The sequence below is a fragment of the Venturia canescens genome, chromosome 1 (genome assembly GCF_019457755.1).
Source record: "Venturia canescens isolate UGA chromosome 1, ASM1945775v1, whole genome shotgun sequence".
In the NCBI taxonomy this organism is placed as follows: Eukaryota; Metazoa; Arthropoda; class Insecta; order Hymenoptera; family Ichneumonidae; genus Venturia; species Venturia canescens.
This window is the reverse complement of record NC_057421.1, coordinates 7,024,127-7,050,040: the sequence shown is the minus strand read 5'-3', so window position 1 is coordinate 7,050,040 and position 25,914 is coordinate 7,024,127. Positions and strand designations below refer to the sequence as shown.

General features: G+C 38.5%; 2 protein-coding genes across 3 annotated transcripts; one reads left to right on the top strand and one right to left on the bottom strand.

Moving 5' to 3' along the window:
• Positions 1 to 18,260: 18,260 nt before the first annotated feature.
• LOC122411328 (L-galactose dehydrogenase-like) lies at positions 18,261 to 22,604 on the top strand. Of its 2 annotated transcripts, XR_006261148.1 has the most exons (9): positions 18,261 to 18,499; positions 19,497 to 19,637; positions 19,779 to 19,896; positions 20,092 to 20,253; positions 20,337 to 20,570; positions 21,250 to 21,381; positions 21,467 to 21,639; positions 21,948 to 22,123; positions 22,327 to 22,604. XR_006261148.1 is itself a non-coding variant. In XM_043420073.1 (8 exons), coding segments are annotated over exons 1-8 (1,044 nt in total). In that variant the 5' UTR covers positions 18,261 to 18,497; the 3' UTR covers positions 22,409 to 22,604. The 2 variants fall into 2 exon arrangements, 1 of the variants encoding a protein (XP_043276008.1); XM_043420073.1 differs by lacking the exon at positions 21,948 to 22,123.
• On the bottom strand, positions 19,651 to 24,938 carry LOC122411337 (N-acetyltransferase family 8 member 3-like). The gene is made up of 2 exons (XM_043420081.1): positions 24,381 to 24,938; positions 19,651 to 23,709 (listed from the first exon to the last, which is right to left on the bottom strand). Exons 1-2 carry the CDS (start codon positions 24,677 to 24,679, stop codon positions 23,205 to 23,207), a joined length of 804 nt encoding a protein of 267 aa, XP_043276016.1. The 5' UTR covers positions 24,680 to 24,938; the 3' UTR covers positions 19,651 to 23,204.
• Between the last annotated feature and the right edge of the window lie 976 nt (positions 24,939 to 25,914).

The following is a 25,914-nucleotide window of genomic DNA, read 5'->3' as shown; positions in this document are numbered from 1 at the left end:
AATGATATGAATAATAACGAAGATTGCCAATGTTTATTTTGTAAAAATTTGTATTCTTTATCCACTGAAAAAAAAAGACAAAAAATTTCTCTCATTTTTCGAGTATCCCGTTTTGCCCCGGTCTCCCCTATATAATAATACAATAATGATAAAAGATCCCCAAAAACTTTCACTTTTTCATCACAAGTGGCGGGGTAGTCTACTTGCACCATCCCTATATCGCCCATTTTGGAGGTTTTTACCAAAAACATTCCAATTTCCGAGTAAATCCCGAATAAAAACTTTTAAACTGCGTATCTTGCTCTGACGAAGGTTTAAACTGTGCTATTTTTTTCCTACGCACTTCACCGAGGAAACATTATAAAATTTATGGTGACTCGATGATGAGCTGCAAAGTAGAATTATTAATGCCATTTTGCTATGGTCAGTGCTGTTTTCACGATCGAAATTAACAGTTGAACACAGTAAAGTTTGAGGAGCTCGAACACGAGCATCGATGATCCTCCAAAGTGTTTAGAAATTTACTATCGTACATAGCAGAATTTTATTCGCGCTTGTAAGACAATATATCGGTGCACGTGTCTCCCGATACATTTGCTTTGGCATCAGACATCAATTTTCATCGAGTTCTCGCGTCACAAAAAATGACTACGTATGTTCGTAAGAATTAATAAATATTACGATATAGAACCCTGCTGCTATGGCATAGTAACTTTAACTGGAATTTTATCTCCGTGCCGACGAAAAGAATAAATATAGTTGGATGCAGCAATTGCAAAGAAGTGAATTTAGTTTGTTAAAAAATGATTTTTCTCAGTACGTTTTCATTGCTCGTGAGATATTTTCATCCGGTGTCACGATCGGGGTCCATTCCGGCCAGATTACATCATTTGTACCGGTAGGAAGTTACTTTTTTTCGTAGATCCTTCTCGTTAACAAGATTAAGCCCGTGAGCCAAAGCCTGGCATCTATTGCCGGCTAATATATCAAGCGTTCTCCAAATTCTGTGGATATATGTGTGTGCGGACCCATGATTAATCTGGAGTGCGGCGTAGAGCTCGGAGTTTAACAAATAGCTGATGGTACGTCGAGCAGTCGATGCCAGAATCGTACAGTTATAAATAAAGTCGTGAGAGCAATAGATTTGAAAAACTCAACCGATGAGGAGGCTGTAATTGACAGAAAAAATTGTCCGCTCCCTTCTTTCTATAAGCATTGAGCGATGAAAATAAATGAGCTTCAATCCGTCAACTTGACACTCGACAAAAAGGGTTTAGAAAAAAAACTTTTTCTTTGTCTATATCCGCATCTGTGATACGATTCACTGGTACCAGCAGCTCGAATAATGACAAATGATTTATGCGAGGATAATGGGAATGGCTATAATTGTGAGGAAAAACATCTGGACAGCCGACGCCCTGACCCTGCATTACAAATCGCCGATTGATTGACGCCCCACAATTTGATCACGTATTGAGTAATAATTTATTTGATCAGATAAATGCATTATTCACAGACTGCGATGAATGGACGCTCGATGCATGGCTGCATCGTCCCCCTCGAGTTTAGCAGCCTTGTGGTCGAGGTCATTAGTCGGATGGGTGACCGTCTCTCCGTGCAGCAGCTCACGCATCTGATCAAATCGAAACTTGATGGTTCGAGGGATGACTCGGGCTCGAGAAACCTTGAAAGGGCATTAGCGAGGACGATGGAAATAAATGAAATGAAAAACAGAAACTCCCGTTCGATTTGGCAAGTTTTTGTCTCCGATTGAAAAATGAAATTGGAAGGGGAATAATTTGTTTGGGTTCGTTGAAACTTGAGGATGCGTTCACAAATATTTGAAAAATAAATGCAGCAAGTGATTTTGGGCCGCAATAAAGCGGCGATTAAGGGCCTCCGTTAATTAATAATCCGTCTGCGACGTCCGCCCCACACCGGGGACAAAGTCGATGCGATGAAACTCGGTGATAACACGCTCGGAATATTACTCTGAGGGAGATAAAGTGTGAAATTTCACAAACCTCGCGCGCGCGGTCTCTGCCGAGCCGCTGTCGCGTCTCGTTCGCCTATATTTTCTCGTCGAGCTGGATAATAGTTAAAGAGCACCTTTTATCGTCTCCTTTGATCAGAATATTCAGATCAATTAACTCCCTCCTCATTTCTCCGTCCTAACTTTTCACGAGAATCAAATCTCTTGCACTGCTATTATTTACGAGTCGCCCAAATGAAGTTCGACTCCATTCTTAGAAATTTTATTCGAAGCTAGTCGTCAAATCGCTTCACCAGTATTTTCAGTAGATTTTCCTTTTTTTTACATCGTGCAATCGGACACTGGAAATTTGACTAAAATCGATTGCTCAGCACGTCCATATTGCTCGGACCAACATTTTTCGCACTTTTTTCCAAGCGTAATAGGGATGCACTGAAAACAACTTGAAATTTCGACGTTAGTTACCGTGTAGTTTAGCAGCAAATTGATCATTGAATATCGACTTTTCTCTGATATAGTTATCACTCCGGCATATGAAAGCCGTACACACATGCATCAAAAGTTATTGAATTTTTTCGTTAGTTATATCCAAGATTTCGCAAAAAAAAAATCGATCGTTGTATTTCGTGGATATTCAAGAATACATGAGTATTTTAGCTTTTAAACCTTACCATTGAAAATCGGCTGAAATATGAAAAAATATCTGATAAGAAATCATTCGGATTACACGACAAATGGATCAGTAACGTTTGACAACGCTGCGTTCAATACACGTTCGCACGTGACGTCAGTTCGACCTTTTTAGTCATATTTTGTCGTTCGTTAGCTTCGCCACGTTTTTTTTGTAAATTTTTACAAAACGACGACTTTTATCCCGGTAAACTTTTTGATCGTTCATTTTTTCATTTTCTTCCACTGCAATACCACTTTGGACAGTAAACTCACTTCATAACCTATATAAAATTTGTAAACAAAAGTGACAGCGTGACATCAACAGCAGCGGCAGCTAGTGCACCACGCTAGTCAAAATGAACTCTTGAAACGTTTTTTTAATAATAAAATTGTATAAAAATGTTGGTTCTTTACCAATTATATTTCTAAAATAATAAAATTATTGTTTTCAAGCAAGTTTCGTCTTTTGAAATTTTCGAAAAATATAGTTGCTGCAAAAATCACGTAGCAGTCACCCATCAGCCTTCGGTAAATTCAGGTCACTTTTCAAACAGTTCTTAGCCAAATTAACGCCACGACGTTCGTTTAATTTTACTTCAATTGTGAATTACGTGATGCTCGAAATAAAAACGAATTGAAAAAAAATCGAAAAAGTTTACCAGTCCAATAAGATTCTTTGAAAATTCTTCACTGGTATCAAATTTGTTTTACAAACAGAACGATATGCTAATCGCAGCAAAGTCGATTACTCGTGCAGAAATTGTGTCGAAACGATCATTTCTCTAGCATCGCACCCCTCAACGTTTTATTATACGGTTTGAATTATTGCATTTTTCTTTCGTGACGAATCGTTACGAAGCTATAGAGAAAGTTTGAACGACGCGTGTGTCCCAGAACGGAATTGAGTGAACAGAAATATGCAAATGGGGGAATTCATCATTTTTATTCCTCCCCTTTATATTCTCAAGCTGTAATACCATCTAAAATATCAAATTTCGACAAACTTCAAAGTGCACACGTTGCAGAGCTCGAATCCACGATCTATTTGAGTCCCTTCTACGCGTCTGATTCAGCAGGAAATACGAGAGTGCTTTACGAAATGCGTGAGATGACATTTTTCGAGTTTGACGAACTAGCGAAAGCAGATTGAAAAATGTGATCGCAGTGAAGTCACAAAACCACGAAAGTCTTAGACCAGTGACGATGCTTCGCTGAATACAATATTTGCATTTGCTTCACTCTCGAAACAGGGATGCAAACGAGGCGCAAAACTTAAAAAATTTTTTAAAAAATCGCAACGAATCCACACATTTGAATAATCGAAGATAGAATAGCATCGATCCAAATCGATTCGACCGAAAAATCCAATTAGCATGAAGATAAATGAAACATTCGACAGAGCGGATTCCCACGTATGAAAACCGCTGCAGAAGTCCCGTAGAGAGTGAAATCTCTCAGCTTTTCGGAAAGATTAATCAGCGCATGAGCCAAAGTGTGGTCTGAACAGATTCACTGACCGCGACGAATAGTTGAAAGCATAGGATCAACGAGAAGATTCAAAGACTGACCTGAGCCGCCGATTCTCGATCGAGCCTCGAAAACTGTCGTCTTTCTCAATCCCCAAATCGAGCCGCTTCTCCAAAAGTAGCACTGTCGATCGTCGAATTAGTATTCACTGCGCGTCAACCACGAGAATCGGACAAACCGAAAAGAAAACCCGAAATGCCGTGGTTCGCGAGGCCAGAAATCCCGAGACGATTGTAGCCTCGAAAGAAAAAGTGAAAAAATAAAAAACCGTCGAAACTCCCCAAAAGACTACCACGTGGTAGCTCGAATCTTCACTACAAAGATCGTCCGCAATAGTTGTCGCGAAATGTCACAGGAAAAATAGATGGAGGCAGAAAAAAGGCTTTGTCGAGATAAATATTGAGGAGAACCGAGGCCTATAGGAACGCCGGATGTTTTCGTTAAGACTGACTGCGGCCGACCGCGTGGTAGAGCACCTGACACAGGGTGGTACGTACCCCCACCCCAAACACGCGCAGTCAGCCGCGTCCACCCTCGCGTTTTCTGTTCCTCCTTTCTTTCCTTTCTGTCTGTCTCGATCCCTCTTCTATGGCTCTTTCGCCCCCTTTTATCCATCGTTTTGGCTGTGTGGAGTGCGAGCGAGCGAACGAAAGAAAAGAGGGCGAAGCTGTAAGAGCTTCGAAAGCACACACAGGGGCGTCGGGCACCCTCCGGCGATTTCGCCATGCCAACTCGACGTTGAGTCCGTACACGGCTCACCAACACGACGGCACGTTTACCCTCCACCTTTATGGCTAAAGTCAGACTATCGCGAGAAGCTTTTACCGAGGAGGTCTGTACGCACGAGAAACGCGACGACGACGGGAATTCACCTCCTCGACGACTTTCAACAGACTTTTTTATCATCGCGAAAAAACATTTGACGTACAAATTCAAACGATCCTGGCACTCGACGCATGATCCGATTACGAAATATACTTTTTCTGCTCTCCAAAAATCCCACTCGAGCCATCGGCTCACATTTAGGCCAAGCTACACAGATCTTTTCAGGCAAATAGTGTTATCAGCAAACCAGCTGCGCCATTGTTCGGAGAATAGTACTCATACGATGCGACCTTTTCACGAGAGTTTCTTAGTTATAGCTTTGTTGATAACAATTTAATGCAAAAAATCGCTCATTTTAGTTTTTTGCTTAGAAAATGGAAACTGCGAGAGTGATCGTGATGGTGTTAAGAAAAAAATTGTAGAGAATGAAAATACGAAGAATATGAGAGGTCGAGCGACTCGATCGGACCATTAGTTTAGGAGAAAATCGCCAAAAACTGAGGGAAATGCAGTTTTTTCGAAAATTCGTAACTCGGTTAGTTTTTTAATTGTAGCGTAGATCCTCCGATCAATATTTGTATTCAACGTAAACTTCATTTGTGCGAAAAGCAGGCACTCTCCGATGCATAGTTTTCGATCTGTGGCCATTTGAGTTTTAGCAGAGCTATGAATAAGAAACTCGAGTAAAAAACAGAGATTCTGTATCATATGAAACTATTCTCAAAACAACAGCTGGCTTTCTGATGACACTTTTAACACAAAATACTCACTCCAAATCTCTGTAGCTTGGCCTAATTGTGAAGTTCGATTTTCCTGTGAAACTACGATTCGAAATCCCCTGGAAATTTTTTTCTATTCTAAACGAATTTAAAGAAATGGAGGATTGTTGAATCAAGGGGGTTTTCATACACGAAGGACAAGCTGAGTTTTCATGTCTCTCGCGAGCTTTCGTTCGTAAGCAACTGCCAAGTTTTTTGAAGTCAAATCCTATCAAGAGATAGGACGATGATCGGCAAACGAGTTAAGTGAAGGAAGATTCATTTTGGTTGAGATAAATTGAACGAGTTACCTGTTTGAGATATAGAAAGTCCTCGAGAAGTAAGTGAGCTGGTTAGATTGCTCTTCGTGATAAAAACGATTTATCTTGGAAGCAGATAATAGCGAAGGGGGCCTGGAGAGAATGCAAGGCAAGATTTCTGCTTTATCATCGATATCACTGTATCATGAGGCACTGAGAAAGAGAGAAAAATAGAGAAGAGAGATGTGGAACGAGGAGGAGAAGGATGAAGGATTTCATCCAGTAACGATAACTCAAAAATCCATCGGAGCTGAGCTTTCCCGTTGGTGTTCACACTCTCGGGGTGCCAGAGCGAGTTCACAACAGAATAATAAAAAATTCACCCGACCACCGCTTCAGCAAGTTCCGATTATTCATTTTTTTCCCTCTTCGTACATTTTTCTCTTACCAGACCGATTTCGTCATCTTCAAACGGTCCCTCCGTTTCGTCAACGAGGATCAATGTTTATTCAAACCGTGCAGAAAGCATGAGCGAAGAAAAATGGCTCGAAACATGGAGGAGCAAATGAATGATGCTTGAGAATAAAGCGCTCGGTTATGGGGAAACGAATTTTGCATGCCTCAACCGGGGACATTCATCCTGCTAAATTTATTACGCTAAATGGAGTTTCTTCGCGGTGAATTAGACCGGATATTCCTGCGAGAGCATATTTCGTTGGAAAACAGGAAAATTCGAGTGAATTAACTAACGAGGCTTTTCTGACGATTATTCGTCATCGATTGAATTAGTTTATCGATTCATTGCGATAAAAAAATTATTGTTACAATCTACCGAAGCCTTCGGGAATGTTTTTGCAATAAAATTTCTCTGGATTAATTCTTGATTGGGGGTTGAAATACTACGGTAAATGGAAAAAATTTCTAACGATTTAATATTAGGAAAAAATGCCTAATGTACCAAGAGTTTGGCTCCGGCTAATTCAGCAGCTGAACGACGAAGCTCGAGCGTGCTCCGCTGGGAAATTAAAGAAATTAATCATCCCCGGTGCGTGTAGAAATTCAATGAACTTCGTGAGCGAAACTTCGATATTCGAAAAGCGTAAATTGAAATTCTACGCGAAAATTAAGCATCGCACTTTTATATTCTAATTGCAAGCTCAAACGCAATCGTATGTGGATTGTTCAATATTTTTCACTCGTATTTTCAAATGTTAAAGCGAGAAAAAATCTGCTCGAATGTGCGATGTGCACCTAGACGATTGTTTCCGTTCTATGAACCCTTAATGCTAGTTCTTTCATCGAGAAAACGTGGTAACATTACTGGAGGAAGGATGAAGGTGCACCTAATTATCAATGGATTAAGGCGGCCGCTCTGAAATATGCAGCACCGTTGTTTTCAACCTCTAATCTCCAGGAAAACTCCTCCCAGGAAGGAAAACTCGCTCCGAAGGTTTTAAAACCTTTTGAGTCTCAAGTTGCAAACAATTGCTCATCCAAGTAAAAGTCTTCCGCCGTCATTTCTAGTTCCATTTCCACGAAGTGAAAATGGCCAAACGTTGTCGGAAAATTCGAAATTGTGTACTTCCAGGCTTCAAATCTGTTCGGTACTTCATTTCGTTTATGATTTATCAGTTGTCCCTTCACAGGAGTCTGAAAACAAAAGCACAAAAAGCAATGATTATAAAAAAAATAGTAATTTCAAAAAAAACCAAAGTAAAGTAACGAAAAATGATTTGCCCGGAACTGGAAATGGTTCGCTCCGTAAATTTGCCGGTGCTGCATTTCCTCCCTCCACGTATACACGTAGGAGTATACAAAATGAGCGCATAGTGCAACGGGGCGAGGAGAGAGTGCAATTTCTCTCTTCCTCTGACTCTCAATGCCATACCTTCTGTCTCGGCATATTACAAGGCAAGTTTCTCGCGTGCTACGACATCGTGAATCACGTTCTCCCTCATTCTCGCGGACGTTCCAACGTTGAAACTCGCGCGCACACGCCACCAGCCCAGTTTACCATCTGAGAGCGCCGGCTTTATGTATGTGTCCGAATATTCACTCCCGTTATATCTATGGACGATTAGAAGTTGGGAGAGAGGGCAAATTTAAATGGACTAGCACGAACGCATCTCTTCAAGTTGCAGCTCTGGTCGTTTATTCAAAGTTGTTCTCCCATACGTTTGGTCTATCGGGGCTATTTATGCTCGGCTGAAATTTACACCAAAGAAAATCAATTTATTCCATCTCGTAGGCTTTCATTCATTTCTTCTTTCGACAAAATTCACATCGATCTCGATTTTTTTAAGTGGCCGTTGAATGGAGCGGGATCAGCGATTGGTAGACCAAGAAAAAGGAAATAATATTCAAGCGAATATCTTCGCGAGGAAAATTCTTTAGGGGTCGATTGAGGAATGTGAAGCCTCTATAGGAAGTCCGGAAATGAAGATATAACATATTACCTGTGAGAGCCAATGACGAGAGAGCAATTTCCTGTTTTTGGGGAGACCAATTCCGAGGGATTGTCCCGGACGTCCCGGAGTCGATTCATCGACGAGTAAATGACACGTGATAGGGTTCGATCACCGGTGAAACGTCGCCAGCTTTGCGCCCTCATTTTTGACAGCCGTCCATTTCTCTATGCCTTCGTTCTCTTCAACCCTCTTATCATCGTTATTATTATTGCTGTGCTCATTCGTTTACTTACTTAATGAATGAGCACAGCTATGATCAGCAGTAACATTTGCGATAACGAACGTTTTGGCAACTTCAAGTAAAAAACGCAAATGGCTTCCTACGAAAAATCGGCTCACGCGTTTTTTATAGTTTTGAAAGTTTTCAATTTTCATGTCAACGATAAAACATTGAATTCTCAATCGTAGAGAATAATCTCATTTCAAAGGAATTTGCACGATTTTATCGCAATTCCTCTTTCGTTTCTTCTCCCTCTATTTCTTGCGCACATCTCGTGCCTTTAAGCTCCAAAGGACAGACAATTTTCATGTTAAAAGTGTAACGGTATATTTGGAGTCTCGCTGCACTGGCGGTAGTGGATCGAGGTGTAGATCCGTGGCTCTCTTCTACGTCGTCCTTCGGGTGGATGAGAGGAGAGTGAAAAAAATTCACGTGGAAAGTGGTGCACAGAGTATTAGCCACAATTGCACGGTCGGTGATTCCCACAGCTAGCATCAACCATATTTCAAGCCTCTCGGCCTCTGCCCTCCATTTGAGCAGACTCGTGTATCGCTGCTCTCCTCTGTTGTCCGTCCCTAAACTTTATCAACGCCATTAATCTTGTGTGACTATACGCATCGTCCGAAATCATTCGCCACTGCGACCAAATTCTCATACATGGAAAATATAAAAGTTAATTCCGTTCTGCTGCACAAAAGCAGATTAAAACTGATGGAAAATCAATCTCGTCGAAAAGTTTTTATGGCTCATATTCATGAATTGGCTTCAGAAGTTTCACCATTGCGAGAAATGTTGAGTCTTTCAAAGGTTTCTGGAAACAAAAAAAAACTCTTTTCAAGAATTGGTAAAAAAATCTCTTTCCGCGGTGACAGATTATTTCACGAACGCTCGGACCCACGGAAGTACCCACGCAAACAAATCCAAACATTCATACGATCTTAAGATATTTTCCAAAGACTACAACTTTTTGAAAGTAAAAAAAAATCGCTCATCCCCAAAGAAGATTTGAACCAGTCTCGTCAAGACGTCGCATTTTGTATGTAGTACGTGCGGAGATGCATTGGAAGTAATTGCATCACGTCTCGGTAATCGTAGAGTGCGAATAACTTTCACGTGCCCGAGTACTACGAAAGAATATTTCTTGTCTCTCAATGGGATTTTCAAAGAATTGGTAAAAATGAAAGAAGAGAGTTGAAATGAAGTGCGTCAAGAAAATTATAAAGTTGTCTACAAACAAAAAAACAGGAGCGTCCGGATAAAAGTTTCTTGGAAGGCCTGCGAGTAAAAACTTTTACAAATCTTAATCCGTCCAACATCCTAACTGGAGAAGAGTAAACAGGGAACACTGAGAATCACGTTTTCATCTCATATAACATTTTGGTGGACGTTTCTGGTGGACGAACAAAATCACAGTAAAAATACTTCAATTCGTACCCCTTAAAATACTTTTCGATACCGAGGAAGGTTATAAAAAAAAAAAATTCAAAGATCAAAGGCTCAGGCTACCTTGACTCGGCGAGTCACAGCGGAGTATTTTCGTGCACACTTTTTTTAATCGAGATCTTGATGAGTGGTGTTTAAAATCTAGGAATACTGTTGGTGAGCTGTTTGCGGGCGGTCGAAAATTTTACTTCCCGTTACCTCCAGCCTCTTTCAAGACTCGCCAGCAAAACTGCTTTTAACATCTCGCATTCTCCTTCCGGTTCGACGTCCCGTGCTTGATTCCATTCCAGGATCGTATCGACTCGAAAAACATCATGGAACTTGACTTCCTCTCTCTTTCGATCCTCCATGCTGTGTCGAGCACGTCCCCTCACTGGAATAACGATTGAGAAGGAAATAAAATCGAGAATTCTTTATGCGGTGCGCCCAAGTAGTGATTTTAACAACGATCAGAGCATTTTTACATCCTCTGCAAACGCAAAAACTCGATTGATTTTTCGTCGTACAAATTTTTTCATCCTGCAAACAGAAAATGTAAGAGAAGATGTAAGCTCGAAAAAATTACACTTTCAAATTTTAAATACATCGCTACCATGTTTTTTGTAGTTTTTCATGTCCCCTCGAACACGTCATACATAGAATACTGCAGAAGATAAGGGGGTAGGCTTTGAGGCGACCCTCTTAACCTACCTTCCACCGTTGCAGGTTCTCTCCTTCGACAACTTCCCTCTCCCTGTGCCTCTCGATCTACCCATCCTGCTTTTGGATGCTGTCTCCTCTTTTTCCCTCTTATCCCATCTTCCTTCCGTTCGATCCCCGCCTTTCCTGCCAAAGCGGACTTTCCGGGTATACCCTTTGCGGTGGAGAAGCGTATCCGGGTTGGGTAAAAAAAAACGTCAAGAAACGAGAGGAAGAGAAAAACAGCGCGGCGGCAAAGTGAAAAGGAGCGAGACAAAGAGGGATGAATAGAAGTAAGAAAAGGGGGAGAGTTGAAAAGAGATGAAAAAAAGAAAGAAATTGAAAGAGGAACAAAAAGCTACAAGGAGAGGACAAGAGCAGAGAAGGAGAAGGGGAGAGGGACAGAGGCCAAACATTGCGCGCAGATTTACAATTCAAATCGCGATAGTCAAGACGCCTGGAGTTCGACCCTTAAAAGAGCCTATCTGCTCTCTTCCTCTCTCTCTCTCTCTTTCCCCATTAAAATCAGCTCCGCTAGAAAGCACCGGAAGCTCCGCCATCGTAGGCGGCTGTAAATTCGACGTTTTCGATGGCTCCAAATGCAAGGAACACCGCAGTTGTTTATTTCCCCTCGAATTATTCGTCGTCTGTGGATAATCGAATAATTTATGCGACGATTAAAATAACTTTATCATTCATATATACAATACAAACACATTAATTCTTCCCTGGATAGAAGAATTTTAATTGAAAATGTTTTAGTACCTCTCGATAATTCTGCTCCGCCGAAGCGCTTTTTCATTCTCAAGCTAAATTGTCGACGGTCTTGATGGAACTTCCTGTAACTCGGCTCCCAATATTTTCTCGAACGTCCTGTTCTGTAAAATAAACAAAAATAGCTGTCAAGTCTATTCGATAACTTGATGAATTTCTTTATCTTTGAACGATAAATAAATTTCAATTGACCGGGGAAAAGAAAGCATGAAATTGTACCAGAGTCTCCTGGTCTCCATTTTTTTTCAGGCGCCTTGAAGGACTCGAGGACCCCCACGAGCTGGTAATTAGCGTTCGGATAGCACATTTTGCGAATAATAACGACGTCGAAATTTACTTAGGAGAGCTGCTTCAAAGCACGTTTAAGGGCAAGCAAGCTCAGTAAGCATTAACCGTAGGAGGCGATGTAAAACGAGGTCGATTATCGCTGGTGAGCGTGCAAACCGACAATCTCAAAAGGGAGCTCCTTCTCTCCGTTCCCCCGCAAAGTCCACGTGTAATAATTATTATTATTCTAACAATAACAGTAACAATAATAGTAATGACAATAATATCGAACGTCGTCTACTCTCTCGTGGCTTCTGGCCATCGCCGCGAGAAAATCTTTCAGTGAATACATGTCCAAATGCACAGCTAAAACTAGACGAAGCCACAGTAAACTCGTTCCCTATTCGTCGTGACTTGTTGGCGGTGCCTCGAAGCCTTCTTATCGACCCCAGCGGAGTTTCTTTTTCGTCTGGCCAACGCTCCTACTCTATACAGTTATTTATCCCACGTTCCGGTGCTCTACAACCCAATCCATCCAAGTCTCGCTCTTTTTTAGCCCCTTCATTCTCCCTCTTTACCCTTCCCCTGCTTCCCATCCTTATTTCTCTTCTATTTCGTTATCTTTGCTCCTCCGCATTGAGAGACGTGTGAATTGGGCCTTGGCGAGAATTGATTCGGGAATTTCGTTAAGGGCTTCCGGTCAAGCTACCTACGATCGCCTCGTCAACCACGATACTTCTCTACCGCGCGAGCTCAGTGATGGACACAATACAAAATTAACCCTCGCCTCGCCCCCCCTCAAGCTCTCGAACCCATTTTTATTTTTATACACGCTCTTGAAAATGTTGTTCAAACTTTTTTTTTAGATTCCAATCACGTTTACTAAACTTTTTTTTATTGAACTTTTTGCATTCACGCTGGTACTTGTACCTTTTGTCGAAAAATCAGATTTTTCAATCATTCGAATCGAAAGAAATTTAATGATTTTAATGAAATATTTATCACGAATCTTCGAAGATTTGAAAGATTTTATGGAAAACTTGTTGTTCAATCCGCGATGTGCGTTGAGGGCGTTTCGTGCCTTCACACATTTTTCAAAAAACAGTGAAGGTAGAAATTTCGAATAATGCCTCTATCGATCACAACTGAGCTTCCGTTCCGAGGCTTTTACAGAGTCGTCGATCGAGTTTTGCTCTACGTTCGAGCGCGCAGCGATGTAACAACGTGCACATTTTACACAATGCATAACTAACCAAGAGGTTACACCAACATCCCCGAATTGGTGGAGAGTATGAATTTGGCAAACTGCTATCATGCACTCGCACGAGCCATTATCAACGATTCTTCATGTTCCAACGAAAAAATATGCTAAAATTCAGATTGTTCTATCTATTCATTCAATTATCTCAGTTCCTGTCCCTCTAATTGAGCATCACCACATTCCACGAGGGGGAGCAAGATCTCTATTCCAGAAAAAAGTCCTCCAACTGAATTACGAGTGGAAATATTTCATTGAAAATGCTTAAGACTCTTGTCTGCCCTCAGAGTGAAAAAAAAGAAAAACTTGGGGTTCACGCTGCAATTGGCTGATCACACATCGTTGGAATCTACGAACGGAGGATTTTTCTTTGTAATAGTGTGCGTCGAGTAGAAAGTCCCGCTAAATACGAAGGCTGGTGAGCAGGTGAAGGTTCGTCATCGATGGCAACCAAATAAGGCTAATCCAGGCAAACCGACAGTCGCACAAGCGAGAGCGATAAGCAATTTCGTGAAGACGAGTTCAGTAGTAAGAGTCTGGTTTGGTCAGACGCCAATATTGCGTCGCCTGTTTCGTGTTTGTATATCCATTTACGTACGTAGTACGTAGCTGTATCGCACATTTTCGTGTTCGATCCGAACTCGCATTTTCAAGTTGTTTTTATCACTGCTTCGGTACTTCGGCGAACTGCACGAATTCAGTCTCTCAGGTAAGCCTGAAAAATTTCAAAACTTTATTGAAGCTGTATATTCATTTTTTTTACTCACCTCAGCAGACACACGACTTTCAGTTTTTCACCATATTTCCCAGGGCCACAGCTCATTTTCAGGAAATCGTCACGATGCTCACCGTGTTTTCCAAATGTTCAATTCGGAGTTTTCGTGAATTCTCCATCCCTCCAGGCACACTCGCCCAGTCGATCCAAATCCTGCATTACAAAAAACATCGAATTAAGGTACTGATCGGAATTTCCGTACTTCGTGATGCAATAAAAATCTGAAAAAATTCAGCAACATTTAGAAAGTTATGAACTACAATTATCAATAATAATATTGCCCAAAATTTATTAATAAATTGTTTAAATGAATAATTTTTTAACAATTTTACAGTAAACCCTTGTTTTTTTTTACGAATCGAATGTGCGCATTTTTCTGAATGCTCATGATTTTTTTCAGAATTTTCGTGGATTTTTGAAATTCCCTTTTTTAAATTTTTTAAGTGGCTCTATTTGTAATTTTTTGATCCAGTAACCTTGAGACTTTTCAAAACTGATGGTAAATATGTCTTCTAAAACATATCCAAAATTCAAATTTTTAAAAATTTTTTTCAATATTTTTTAAAGAAATTTCAAAAATCGACGAAAATTCTGAAAAAATTCATGAGCATTCGGAAAAATACACACATTTGATACGTAAAAAAAAACAATAGGTCACCGCAAAATTATTGAATAGTTAATTGTTTAAACAATTTGTTATTAACTTTTGGGCAATATTATCATTGATAATTATTGTTCATAGCTTTCCAAATGTTGTTGAATTTTTTCAGATTTTTATTGCGTCACGAAGTACGGAAATTCCAATCAGATATAATTTTCGGTCGAGCTATCCATCCAGTTATACCTTAAATATTTTGACGAGCAAAATCAGCGTGAACCAAAATCAGTTTTCACTTGGCATGGCTGCTTCTCCTCGTCATTTCTCTGTATCAGTTTCCCATAAATTTGTTGGCATTTTGATAAAAAATTGGTGAAAAAATTACGAAAAACGAGATGAAAAATGATCGTTCAAACTATGTTCGCGGCGTTGCACAATTTTCGTATTTTCATTTTTACATAAATGTGAAAAAAAGCTTTAATATTTTGTTGAATTTCGAAATTTAAGAAATCACTTATTAAGGCAAGAGCCGGTAATCGAAAGAAGCCATTCGCGAAGAGCGTTTGCACAGAAAAAATTTACAACGAATTTAATAAAACGACAGGATTGAAACCGAATTAATTTTTGCCCAGTATCAACCAGATGCACGAAGATGTAATAATAACGCGCAAAAAATTGAGAAGTGAATTTCCCCATGGCGATCGAATCTCCGCGTCATTTTTCTCCCTTCACCGTCCCTTTTCAAAATTCGAGAATAAAAAAAAGCTCTAAAAGATGTAAGAGAATAAAATGCTCAATCGAACGAGTGAAAATTCAAAACGACAATAATAAATCGTTCCAACTCAATCGGGCGTTTGGACGCGAAAGAATCGTGCGAACATGAGAAGCGTGTATTAATGCCCAAGGGAAAATACATCGACGATTGAACAACGAAGACTCAACTTCCGCGTTGTATTACAAATTAACGCATGACAACCACTGGTTATAGAAAAAAAGTGTCATTCCCAGACACACAGAACCCTGTCAAACGTTAAGCCTCGACGGAAAATCGCTGACGTTAATTATTTACGAGCTACACAATAAAATGGACGTTATACGAGACATCGGTTACATTTATTTCCATCCACCTCGCGTCGGTACAAGGACACGAATACACTCTCGTTTTAACGAGAAAAAAAAAATCGAACCCCCTTAAAGTTTATTTATTTCAGTTTAGTTTACCTGCGCGACGAAAACAATGCTAGAAAATGGCCGAAAACTCGTACTGAGAATCGAACCGCTTGGCAGGACCCGCTTTCAGCACCGACAGTTTGCCCAATAGCTTTATCAGTCGTCGACACGTCGATTGCGTTTATTTTTATCCCCTTTTCGTTCCGACACACAAATTTACGTGATACGAAATGTCTTTGGACGAGCTACAACGACAATAAATTTCACAAAAATAACTGGTGAAATAGAAATCTGAGACGCAACTTGCTACGAGAATAATTACGTACGACAATCGAACATAACCAAAAAAAATCTGTATTTATTTATTCTCGTCGTTTTTGTTACGTTTGGAATCAACAGCGAAATCGTCAGTCGTTTTGTGTCGAATTACGGACGGAAGGTCAATCACTGAATGGACTGTTAAATTTTCGTTTGGCTCTACGTTCGTTTGTTCGGTAAACAAGGAGTTATATTTCAAAAAAGTGATTGTTTGGACCATTCAACAAAATTTTTGCTAACGAGCGAATAAAATGACAGTTTTTATAAAATTTCGTGAAATATCGAAGGGAGGTTACAGCTGGAACGCGGAAAGCTGAAAATCTCATTCTGAACAATGATTTTATATTTTCCCACTTTGAAAGGTATTTTAAATGCTTTAAAGTATTTTTACATTATTTAAACTCGTGATCTGGGACACATACGAATTCTCAATTTGATTCGAGAAAAAATATATTTGCAAAAAATGCATTGATTGAAAATTTGTAACAGATCAAATATTCGTTTAAAAATCCCTAGCCACAGTAAGGGAATTCTCCGTTTTGACAGGCTCGAACGAAAAAAAAACAAAAAGTTCCCTCCCACGACGATGCACGCGTTATGGCGAACCAGCGAATGAATGAATTATGTGGCGCGACGAAAGGACCCAAAAGCCATGCATTAAATCCCCGTCGAGTATCTCACTGTGACATGTTCAATCTGCAAGCCGCGTGGACGGGGGAAAAGCTGTGTCCCGGAGAACAGCTTGCGCGCTGGCGTTACCTCGTTCCAACTTCGTGTAAATCAACTCCGTCCGTATATGCCTATAGCGCCCTTTATCCCGGTGAATTATTACTATAAATATATCGTTTTGTCGTATATCACGAATTAACAATCCCGCGAATATACCCGATAAATTTCCTCTTTGTACTCCAATTCCTCTCAATCGATCGCGAGTCCATCAATTACGGTCGATTAATCAACAATCGACGAAATGGGAAACGCCGCGATTGTTGTGATTCTTCATTATTCAAAAAAGATACGAGCCATAATTTTCACGATTATTTCTGAAGCACGATTATTCGACTCTACTTGAGATGATACGATCGAAATTGCAACATTCAATATTCCAATTCACTCATTTCATTACGTTCGCGATATGAGAAAATATATTGAGCACACTGAGCAAGCGGAACACACGATCGAGTCACTTTCGATCGCCAATTAAAAGAACTGGACAAAGGTCTCCTTTTTCTCTCTCTCTCTCTCTCAAATCTCTTACCTCTGTCAAAACATGGCTCATTTCTGTCGGACGGACCTCAGGGCCTTGCCACCTTTTTCCTCCCGATCGTTGTATAGACGCGTGTGTCGCTGTTCACTTTTTTGGACTGTCGGGGCAACTGGCCTGCGAGTGTTCCCGCCATTTTCGGTCCGCGTGCATTGAACGTAAACAACAAGGAGACTTGACTAAAGCAATGTAGAGGGACCCAGCTTACGTGAATGCAAAACCAATTTATTGTATGAGACTCGATTTATAACTTCTGTGTTCAACCCACACATGACAAATTTTTACGTGGAATTCAGGACACTTGCTATTGGTATAACATTTTCCACCTGAAAAAAACTCTCTGAGAAAATCTGGGGCACAATTATTCAGTGTTGCGACACTTTTGTTTTCGTTGTTCCCGATATTTTTTAATGAACTCTCGTAATTTCAATTAAGCCAAACCTCACAAACGCTGCTGTCTATATTTTCAATGAATTCAATAATTGATTTACAATTATACGAACTACGAACTTAATCATCGTGAATATACTCGGGTCGAAAGAGCAAATATAAGAACACTGAAAAGCTGAAGTTCAACTACGTATCAAATTTCGAGAAACCAATTAAATTATCATAAATATAGTAGTCGTTATGAATAAAAATATTATCAGTTAATTGAAGAAACGGTTTGAAAGAGTTTCCGAACCTTAGTCGTCACTAAATGAGAAAAATTATTTTATATTTGCATAACTTTTTCAAATCACTCAAAGAAAATATTCTAAGATTGAATCATTGAATGACGGATTATATAATTTCTAGATACAATTTCACAATTTTCTGATACCAGACATTTTTCTCTTATCAGGCGTTAGTAAATTAAATATTATAGAAAACTCTTTATTAATCATCGGTACACTTCGCGTGAATATATAAATTTACCGACAGAGCAATGAAAGACGACGGCAGAGGTCTCTGTCAAGGACATAAAAATTTTATTATCGTCCTACCGAGCCAGAAGTCAGCAGACTCGTCATCTGGTCAAGCAGATTGACGTGACATTCGGAAGATTCGGAATAAAAACACAACAGTGACAATCGGGCGCTCGTTCAGTGATTACGTCGATTAAATAAACTCACCTCGACGTGTTTTCAAGTGTTGTGATAATTTTCTAATCGATCAGTACCTCGATCAATAGATCCGACGATTATTGACTTATTTCAAAACCAAGAGAAAAAACAACCGGAACAAAAATGTAAAAAATTAATTTAAAACAGTTTTTACGTTTTTTATTTATTTATTTTAAACTAGAGTAAACAAAAAATATAATTCTCTTTTATCACGATTCAATATTCTTATGGATAAAAAAATTGAAATTCCTTCTCGAATTCAGATTGTGAATCTAAAACTTTTTTTCAAAAATATTTTTTCAAGTGTTTCTCGGTTAACATTTAATTTCATTACCAATTAATTTTCTTACTGTCGAAGTTTCATCAAGAGCTAAATAAAAGTGCATCGATGTATCATGACTCAATTAACTCGTGACTTTGCTGATATATTTATTCCGAATTAAAATCATCATTCGTGTTTTATTTCATGAACTGCCGAACAATTGTCTCTCGTAAAGACGAACGTCTGAGAACGTGCCTATCGACACGTTCGGAATTTTTTTCCCCCAAACACTCATATGTTGTTTACATTTTAACGAAGCCTCGTCTCGAGAATGCTACTTTCTTTATCGCTAGTGGAATAATGATAAGAATTTTTTTCAAGATTTGAATGAAAACTTTTCGAGCAACGTCTCTAGAATCGGGAATGATTTTTATTCATTGAAAATACTTGAAGTGGAAAAAATAATTCATCGAAGCTCGCATACAAAAATTACATTTACACGCCTCGAATAAAATACGAGAAAAAATGGCGCCGCACGTAAAAAATTGGACTAAAAATTATTCTGTCCTGACATTCGCAAATCATTAAGAAATATTCCGTCGAATACTTGAATATTCGAGGAAATTCAATATTTGCCAATCCACATACGCTCGTGACTGAAAGTTTGCGTAAATGTGTCAAATTTAACCAGCAAGTCGCGTGCACTTCGGATACCGTGGGCGTACTCACGGACTTGGAATATTGAAAATAGATCGAGTGACCGAAATTTCAATTTTCGAAAAGAAATTTATCATCAACAGTGTTGTCGTTCTACTGTCAATAACTGGCGAATTTTTATTATTTTTCATTTTCCTCCATAGGAAATCGTTACCACCGACTTACGTGGAAGGTTTCCACGATTTGGAAGCAGTGAAAGCGATGGAATATAGACCATTGGGTAAAACCGGTATGCTCGTAAGCAAATTATCTTTCGGTGGTGGACCGTTGGGCTGTCATTATGGGTAAACAAAAAAATTTTTATTCCATAAAATCATCGTCATTTTATTTTAATATTCAAAACAACATTCGTTTCACAACACGAATTTCTATTCTCATAATTAAACGAAATATTTTTGTTCTTTTTTTTTTCTATAACAAAACAGATCGTTCGACGAGGCGGAAGCTATCGAAACGATAAGATACGCGATCCGTCAGGGTGTGAATTACATCGATACCGCGCCGTGGTACGGGCAAGGTCGCTCGGAGGAAGTCATTGGCAAAGTAATCAACATAATGACATTTTCTTCAAGTTTCCTTTATTTTTAGAATTTTATTCGAACACAATTAAGGCAGGGTCGATGAACCTCAAGGAACTTAAGCGAGATTGCAAAATCGTGAAAATCGTTAAAACGACGTGCAGGCCTCGAATGACAGTAAAGAAAAATACTCGAAAATTTTGATTTCATATAATTTTAGGCTCTGCAAGGAATTCCGCGAGAAGCCTACTACGTTGCAACCAAAGTTGGAAGGTACGAGCTCGACTTTGAAAAAATGTTTGATTTCTCGATAGAGAAGACGCGGAGTAGTTTGAAAAAGAGTCTCGCCTTATTGCAGCTCGAGTACGTCGACGTTATACAAGTAAGAACGAAATTTGAAGCCTCGAAAGGTAACTAATTCATTTTAACACTTGATCATTATAATTTTCATTGATTTTTAAACAGGTCCACGACATCGAGTTTGCACCTTCTCTGGATATTATTATAACTCAAACGCTTCCTGAGTTGTCGAAACAAGTGAGAGATGGAAAAGCCAAATTTATCGGAATCACCGGATATCCGATATCAATATTGAAAGAATGCGTTGAAAAGAGCAATATCGCAATCAGTTGCGTTTTGACGTACTCGAGGTACACTCTCATCGACGAAACCCTCCTCGATTTCATCGATTTTTTCGAAGTAAGCATTTTCACAGATTCATTATTTTAATCAAATATTCATCAAAATTGCCTGCCATCGCATGGCTCAGCGGTCACCCCCATCCAAGTGTTGCCCTTGCTCGAGGCTGCTTAAGTTTGGTCACCAAAAGCGTGAATTGAGAGTAAACTCATAACTTCGTTATCAAAAGTTTACATTCCACTTTAGTCACTAGACTGCAAGTGTGTTGCCTTTTTTATTCCCGTTTAATTTACGTTCCATCGATTGGTTTTCGATAGCGTTGTTACGATATCAAGAATCGTCATTGACAGAGCTATTGTAAACTAAAATTCAAGGATCAATGTGAATGAAAATATTTCGAGTAATACATTCGAATATTTAAGACAGGAAATGCTGGTAAACTCTCAATTTTATTGACCATTCCGTTATCGAAATATTTTCTCTTAAACCCTGCGATACATCATGTTTTTGTTGATCTTTCAAAAACGAGGAGACACAAAATGATGAAAAACTAGAATTCTACGTAGACATAGTACGATTACAGTCAAAAAAATTATCGTGAAATTTTTGACTGTAGGACAGGTTATTGAAACTGATTTTTTCAATTAAGTTAAGTTTGGACTTTTAAATGGTCGAAATTGTATTTTAACGTCAAAGTAAAAATGTATCTGAGTAACGTCTTTTATATAATTTGTTACAGAATCATAACATTGGTATTGTCAACGCTGCTGGAGTTTGCATGGGAATGTTGACGAACAATGGACCACCTGAATGGCACCCAGCACCGAATGAAGTGCGAGAACAGTGTGCCAACGCGAGGCAATGTTGCAAGGTATACTGCACTCCGATTTAGTGCGAATTCTTTCGAGAAAAAAAATCAAAAATCTATCATTTTCTCGAATCTGCTTTCGTTCAAGGACCACGACCAAAATTTGGCGCGATTAGCCGTATGGCACTCGATGCAGTGTCCAAAGATCGCGACGAATTTAATTGGAATGCAAAATCTAAGGGACTTGAAGACTAATCTTGATATTATGATAAACGGAATTACTGACAAAGAAAAAGAAGCGCTTCGTGAACTGCGAGAAAAGTAAGTAAAATAATCACAAGACTTATGACATAACTGTTGATTCGAGTGCATAATATTAAATACCTAATTTTTCGCTATGTTTGCATCTTCGATTTTTATGAATTTCATATTTTTCAATCGTCATATACCTCGTGATTGTCGATTAAACATTTATCAGTTTTCCTTTCACAACGTTTGCACGTCCGGTTAACGAAAAAATTTAATAGAAAAAATTTTATATTTTCGTGAATATATTTTCATGAATAGTGAAAAAAAACCAATTTTTCCAACAATTATCATGAGAGAACATTTTTCTATTTTCCGGACAGTTCTCGGTATCAAAGAATCTTAAAATGTCTTCTCTGATATGAACGACGAAATATCTTATTCCGACCGATCTTATAAAACGACCGATCTCAACTTACACTGACGGACCAATCAAAAGACAAGTGAACTTCACCACGAGAATAATTTTTCAAAAAAAAACAATGTACATATGTCTACGGTGAGTCCGGGTTATTGCATGAAAAATTGCATCTTACTGGGTTTTTGTTTTGGTAGCGAGAAAAAAAAACTAAGTAGATTGATTTTGATGATCGAAATTTTTCGTCGGCATTTTTAATTGACATGAAGCTGGGATTGATTTCTAGGTTCGAAATCATTCTGATTAGCTTTACAAAATTTTATCATCGATTTGTTCTCCTCTAGGTACTTTTCAAAGGTCAAAGGCAGCCATTGGGAAGGTCGTGAAATCGAGACTTATCGTAAAGCTATGAATCAACGATTCTAAAAATGTATATAAACAAAATATATACTTATGTATTTTTTTATCATTTTACATTTAACGATATGTTATTGTTACTCAGACTGAAACGGTCGACTGTTCAATAGAATAGAAAATCACAAGTTGTTGATATCAGTGAGCATCTTACGTTGTATTATTATGAAAAAATATAGTTAAAGTTTTCTTGTTTTCCTTATTTTAATACTGAAGGCCTCTGATCAATTATCCTCTAGAATTATTACTAACGTTATTGTGGTGAACTATGTACTATTTTCCGGTTCACAATATTTCCGGCTCATGAATAGTATATTTTGTAACAAAACTATAACAAAATAAAAAGAAAAATACTTCTATCATCTTAAAAGAATGGAATGGAAATAATGTGTCTAGGATCATCGATGGCAAATAAATAGCTAATTAGTCAATCAGCTTTTCATTAGAATAGGGCATTGTCTGGTTCCTTACACGAATGAGAATTCTCTTGGGTAGTCTTGTTGTAAAGTTATAGGAAAAAAGCATTGCAATTTGTATGTTCCAATGCAGCAAAAACGGTTGATGTTACTTTTTGGATTTCTTATTTTCCAAATTATTCAGACTCATTTCCACAGTTATTGTCAGTCAATAAGTGCAATGATTAAAAAAAAATTCAACCGAATAGTGTAGCTTGAATGTTGGAAGAAATGGAAAAATTTGCTGCGCATAAACAATGGCATCTCCAACATTGTTTTCAAAAGATTTTTCCTGAGTCGATTGTCGTACTTATACAAAAAAATTTTATCTTACTCAAGAAATTTGTTAACTTTTATCTAAGCTTGAACACAGGTAAGGGTGCTTCGCAGTAGTCGTTTCCTGGTTTTATCTGATAAGTCAGTTCGTACATGAGCACAGAGAAGACTGGACCGAATACAGGCTTGTGGTACATTTGTTTGAGCTCGAAACCTTTCTTCAGACACAATTCACGTCCGGCTTCTGTGTACTCTGAAGCAACAATATTGGCGCAGCTGTAACCTTCGTCCATGGCAAATTGAACTGCTATGTTGAGAAGAAAAGAAGCTATGCCTTTCCTCCTGTAACGTTCGTCTACGCAGAGTCTCTTGATCCAAGCACCTTTATCAATGCTGTGACTCTTGGAAAGAGCTATGGAGCCAACTATTCTCTTCGACTGTGACGATACGTCTATGTTGGACTCCCGAAATTGTTTCTCACTCATTATCGTGTAGTGAACTTCCTTCGGACTTCTCATTGTCATATAAGGCTCAAATGCTTCGGCCACCCAGAAACACGAGAATGCGTTGGACATGTAAATCCTAAATTACATTCAGATGAGTAATCAATAATAAATATTTTAAAAGCATTTCTGTTTATCATTTTACTCTACGACACAAAAAGTAGTTTAAAGGTTTATATTTTCAATACTCTTTCGTGTTGTTTTAGTTCCATTTATTTGAAAGAAAAAACTCATTAATTTCTATTTAATCTAAATCAATGAATATGCGAGCTTTGATAACTTGTGGAAGAAGAAAAAGTATTCTCAAAGAAAAATTCTTTGATAATAAATTTGGAACTGTAAATAGTTTGGAATTTTTAACAGCGTCTTGATTCTTAACCCAAAACTCTTACACAGGTTGATTAGTTAGTTATTAGTAACTTTATCATGAATCATTCTCCCCCATCCCTGCATACAGGGCAAACTGTAAGACAAAAACATGTCGGACTTACCCTGTTCTAAGGGTTTATCTCACGAAAAAACTTTAGTTGAAGTTTATGGTTAAACAATGTGATTGGAAAACACTTTGTTGAGTATAATTTTCAATAACACCAATTTTTTCTATTATTCACAAGATCATGGATATTTCTTCATACTAATTAAATTTTTCAATAGAAAAGCAATGGAAGTAATTTGGCGGCATATATTTTTGGAGTATGTCAAAAAGTAAAAACTATGAAGCATGAAAATGTTAATTGACACAAAGCTTACCTTGAAATATTGGAAACCTCTTGACTGATTTCAGCCGATTTGGTGACGAAAAATAAATACGTTGAGACGTAGGTTATAAAAATTACCATCGGTATAACCAATAGACAAATAGTAAATGGCATTCCGAAGAAAATGAACATAATCGCTGCTCCGAGTATCATAAATTGAAATATAACTTCTTTAAAAATATTCGCAAAAAATGCTGTGTGTACAGATGACATAACGCCTTCTTTGATCATTTCCCTACAACTCATCTCGTCACCGGGTTTATATCCTCGAACAACGATTATGTGACTCATTGTGCAGCCGTTTCTATATCATTAGTTACGCGAAACGAAAAAATTAAACTGTGACAAAAAACGGATTATTTTGCCATTTCGATGCGCACAATTTATAGGTTAAAAACTGAAGCTAGATATACGCGCTATCCGTAGACTGTAGACTGGGACTGGAGATTGGAGATGGCAGGGAAGTATATGAGGTGCGTTCCACTTATCGCCCGTAACGCCCAGACGACGGCTACTGGGATAGGATATTGGGGCATTTTGGGCGTTTTGGGCGATAAGTGGAACACACCTATGGTGTCTCCATGCTCTTAAAACGTCATTCGATTCAAACAGTTTTTTTCCTTTTACGTCATTTTGATTTTGAATGCAATTATTATATTGTTGATCGGACAAAAACCGTATTTGATTACTTTAATCATTATTTTTTTCCGAAAAATTAATTATTTTCAATAATTTACAGTCAAAATATCATCAGAAAAATTGCCCATTCAGACACGAGAGAGCGCGCTCATCGACGGTAGTGCTGCTCTCTCTCACGCACGGTCCCTAAAAAGACAAATAAATATGAAAAAATGAAACGACAAATAATAATGACAATATCAATATCATAGCTGCATATCGATTCCATAATTTATGATAGCATATTTTTTTAACAATAAATTTATCAGTTCATTTGAAATCTTACCCGTATAAGGGTGGAGCATATGTAGTGAAGGTACCGATCAATGGTAAATAGCATTTTAGGACTGAACCCCGAGCAAAAATGTCAATTATTTGGCTACCAGATATTTGCGCATTTTTTATTAACCGAAACGGTTACAGATCTACAAAAAAGTCTTGAGAAAAAACCTTTTTCTTCATACCTCGGTCGAAAGTACGCACTTTCGGCCCCGATTTCAGGGCCGAAAGTTCAACATTCCTGCATTGGTAAAAAAAAAAACACGCTCGCTGTGACAGCGGGAGCAAAAATTTTTCTCTGCACACCTTAGTCGAAAGATAACATTTCTGCGCTGTCAAAACTGCATGCGCTTCATTTGTCTCGGCGGGAGCAAAAACTTTTTTCTGCATTCCGAAAGGTTTGACGTAATTATTTTTTTTACTTTTGACGTTTGACGTTTGAACAGATATTGCTTACGTGTTTTTTGAAAGGTTGTGTCTAGTCATCTGCAAACCGTACGAATAAGATTATGTTATTCATTCGGAAATATGTTATGGAAATGCCATATTATTTCCAAGCACTATTATCA